This window comes from Belonocnema kinseyi, chromosome 9 (assembly GCF_010883055.1).
Source record: "Belonocnema kinseyi isolate 2016_QV_RU_SX_M_011 chromosome 9, B_treatae_v1, whole genome shotgun sequence".
Taxonomy (NCBI): domain Eukaryota; kingdom Metazoa; phylum Arthropoda; class Insecta; order Hymenoptera; family Cynipidae; genus Belonocnema; species Belonocnema kinseyi.
The window spans coordinates 48,970,239-48,973,943 of NC_046665.1; the positions used below are offsets into that span (position 1 = coordinate 48,970,239).

The window sequence follows — 3,705 nt, forward strand, 5'->3', positions numbered from 1 at the left end:
CAGTATATACAAATATAAGCGAAGTGTTAAAGAAAAAAAAATTGTGTAAACTGTAAGAGAGGAAAAGAAATAATAATTATACTTTACACCTACGCACACTAACTAAAAATTGAGAAATCTGGTACAACCTTTTCCCATCTTTCAACTCAACACTGAAAAAATAAATTTGAGTGTGTGTCGCGCATACTTAATCATGCAATCGAAAGAAAAAAACTAGATACGTCATTTTCCGTTTCTGTTTGAAATTTATTTTCAATTGAATTCTAACAGAAGCAAAATAGAAAAACTAAACTTAAAATATGAGAAAGCAATACTCTGTTTACATTAAGATTAGCATTTTGTAACATTACAAAATAATGGTTTATACTAAAAAGAAAAAATTCCCGAAGGAATTAACCCCTAAGCGCAGGTGTGAAAACCGTGCCGAAAGCTAATGCGGGGTTCTACAGGGATGGACGAGCCCTTTTCCCTAGCTTATCGTGGGAACAACAATTATCCGCAAATAGTTAGGTGCATAAAAAGAGTTTGACGCTGCTTTGGAAAACCAGATTTAATATCTCTTCTGGAAAAAATCGTATGACAACTAACAAGGTCACCTTTCAGAGAAGTGTCTTTTAGGGCGACACCATGAGCCCACTCCTCTTTTGCCTTACATTATTGCCACTATCTCTAGCACTTCGCCATTCCAACGGTTGATTGTGCGGCAAACCTGCAGATCGAAAGTACAAGGTCACTCATGTATTTTACATGGACGATCTTAAGTTCTATGCTAAGAACAAAGAGCAACTACATCTAGCTCTAGGGATTGTCGAACGATATGCTCCGGAAATTGGAATGCAAGTTGGGTTAGACAAATGCGCCAAGGTTTATTTGAAGCGAGGAAAACTTAATGGCATCCCTGAAGATCCTGAGCTCGTTGATAGAAGCGCTATACGACACCTTTGCGCTGGAGAGACTTATACATACCTGGGCGTTCCACAGAGCCGCATTCAGGATATGACATCTATAAAGGATACTCTCCGAAGCAGATACAAACGTCTCATCCGATAGATTTGGTCTTTCGAACTGTCGGCGAGGAACAAAGTATCTGCAACGAACATGCTTGCCGTCCCGGTACTACTCTATTCATTTAGAGTAGTTCCACGGAAGAAGAAAGAGCTCAGATCCCTTGATATCGGGACAAGAAAGGTTATGCACATGAACAAAAGCATGCATCTTAAGTCTTCCGTTCCGCGGCTGTACATCTCACGCCGTCAAGGTGGTCCCGGAATATTGAGTCTTGAATGTCTTCACAACAGGATTATTCTGGGTACAGCATATAGAGTTCCAAATGGAAGAGACCCTCTTCTTAAAATGATCAGGAATCACGAAGAAGTGGACAAAGGAGCGTTTCTGTACAAAGCAGGGGGGGAGGCTGCTGAAACACTCGGACTTGACTTCAGTATTAGTAGTGAGCAAAATGCATCAAATCTTATCTATATCGAGTTATCTATCTATCTATCTCTTATCTATCTCTTATCTATCTACTCACTCCTTAAAGCCTGGATTAAGAAAGCACAAGCGAAAAACTTTCGTGAACAGCTCCTCGATAAGAGGATGCACGGTATCTTCCACAGAAATGTGAAGGATCAGTCAATGTCTTGTGAGCTAACGGTTGCTTTCCTTAAATCGCCCGGATTGAAGTTTGGTATGGAGGGTTCCATTTTTTCATGCCAAGATGGTGTCATTTCCACCTTAACATACCGTCGCCAGATTTTGAGCCAAGACATTCCTGATGATAGCTGCAGGGCGTGCCATGCCCACCCCGAACTGTTAGCTCACATACTATCTAGTTGTCCAACTCACGCGGGAACAACCTACATCCAAAGGCACAATGCGGCACTAAGGGTGCTTTATTACCGTCTCTGTCACTCTTACAGCATGAACCTTAATATCGCTCCTCTATATGCTCCTAGGAAAATCGAGTCAATTGACGAGAATGGGAATTGGCGCATATACTGGAACTTTATATTCTCGACAATTGTTTCTGTTGCTCACTCGAGGCATGACATGGTTGTTCTTGACTTCGAGAAGCGAACCATGTTCGTTATCAAATTTTCGGCACCAGCTGACAAAAACATCATAACCAAGGAGAATGAAAAGAAAGAGAGATATCCAGACCTTATAAGCGAGTTGCAACGATTGTACCCGGAATATTCTGTTAAACTAATCGTCCTTATCGGCGCTCTTGGAGGTGCCAAGCTTTCACTTGCTAATGGCCTAAAAAGCATACCTGCGTGTCAACAATATGTTAGAACACTTGCGGGAAAAATGCAGAAGGCGGTAATCCTTGGGTCGCTCCGTGTTCTTAGGGTGCACGAGGCTTTTGCTGGTTCGTCGTATTGATTCCTTTACAGACTGTCACCACCTATCTCACGGTCGTAAGACGTGGTTGTGGCTGAAATTTTATCGCGATTTCGCTGCGAGCGGATGCAATTTTCCAGATTAGCACCCGCTCCCGGCGAAATCCTGCGGTTGTCCTTATGACAAATTTTTTTATATTTATATGTATATATATACATATATAATAAAATATATATTATCTTTTGGAAAATTTACTTTCATATCAATATCAACTTATTGCAACACATTCATTCTTATTATGATATTATATTTGTCAACATTTTTGAAACAATAAGAAACTTTTTTTAAATTTGCAACTCCAAAAACCGAACAGCAGGTGTTCACCGATTTCAAAATTTTTTTTCTTTTTTTTAGTCGTGTTGTCAATTGGGAATTAGTTCACTGTTTTTATGAATGTTTTAATTTGTGTTCTCATTTTCTATTTTTATTTGCGTTCTTTGTTGCATTTATGATTCTTACACTTGTCCTTATATTTGATTTTCGTATTGAGTAATGTCTAAATTTATGTCTAAGCCGGTCTTATCGTTTTCGTGCTCTTCTTCTCTTACAAATAGTCTTGTTGCTCGGTTTCCCAATTTTATTTCCTCGCCTCGTCAGTCCGCGTTCGCCAAGCAACAAGTTCTGTTGATTTTATACAGTTTTAATCTATTGGGAGATACATTGGGAGTTAGTAGAGGTTCGCGATCACAATGCCATGAACATTTATTTTACAAGAAATTTTTATACAACTACTGAAGAAGCATATCTAGTCGCGAAGGGAGCCTTTATGGACGAACTGGAAAAACTCTCAAATGACCTTGCTTCTACGTCCATGAATAATTCAGCTTCAAAGATTGCTGGATTATCATATCGATCGATGCCGAAGATTGAATTGCCTAAATTTTCTGGAAGTTACACGGAGTGGGAAAATTTCAAAGATTTTTTCACATCTTTGGTCCATTCAAATCCTGAAGTCTCGTCAGTGAAGAAGCTTCATCATTTAAAATCCAGTCTTATAGGTGAAGCAACTCAACTTCTTCATCGAATTCCGATCACTTAAGGCAATTATCAGCGTTTCTAGGACCTACTTTCGGAGCGCTTTGAGAATAAAAGAGTTCTTATCAACTCTCATTTGGCTGAGCTTTTTTCAGTCCAGCCAATGAAAGCTGAGTCTTCGAGTGCTCTGAAGAAGGTATATAATGCAACGATTGATAACGTCGAAGCTTTATCTGCCTTGGAAGAACCGGTGGACAAATGGTCATCATGGCTGGTATATATTACTGTAGAGAAATTAGATCGTCAGTCTCGTCGTGATTGGGGAAC

At 39.6% G+C, this 3,705-nt stretch overlaps 1 protein-coding gene across 1 annotated transcript; it reads left to right on the forward strand.

Annotated features, from left to right (window-relative positions):
* The first annotated feature begins 3,097 nt into the window (after window positions 1-3,097).
* On the forward strand, window positions 3,098-3,442 carry LOC117180532. Its single transcript, XM_033373029.1, has one exon. The coding sequence runs from the start codon at window positions 3,098-3,100 to the stop codon at window positions 3,440-3,442; it is 345 nt and encodes a 114-aa protein (XP_033228920.1).
* The last annotated feature ends 263 nt before the right edge of the window (window positions 3,443-3,705 follow it).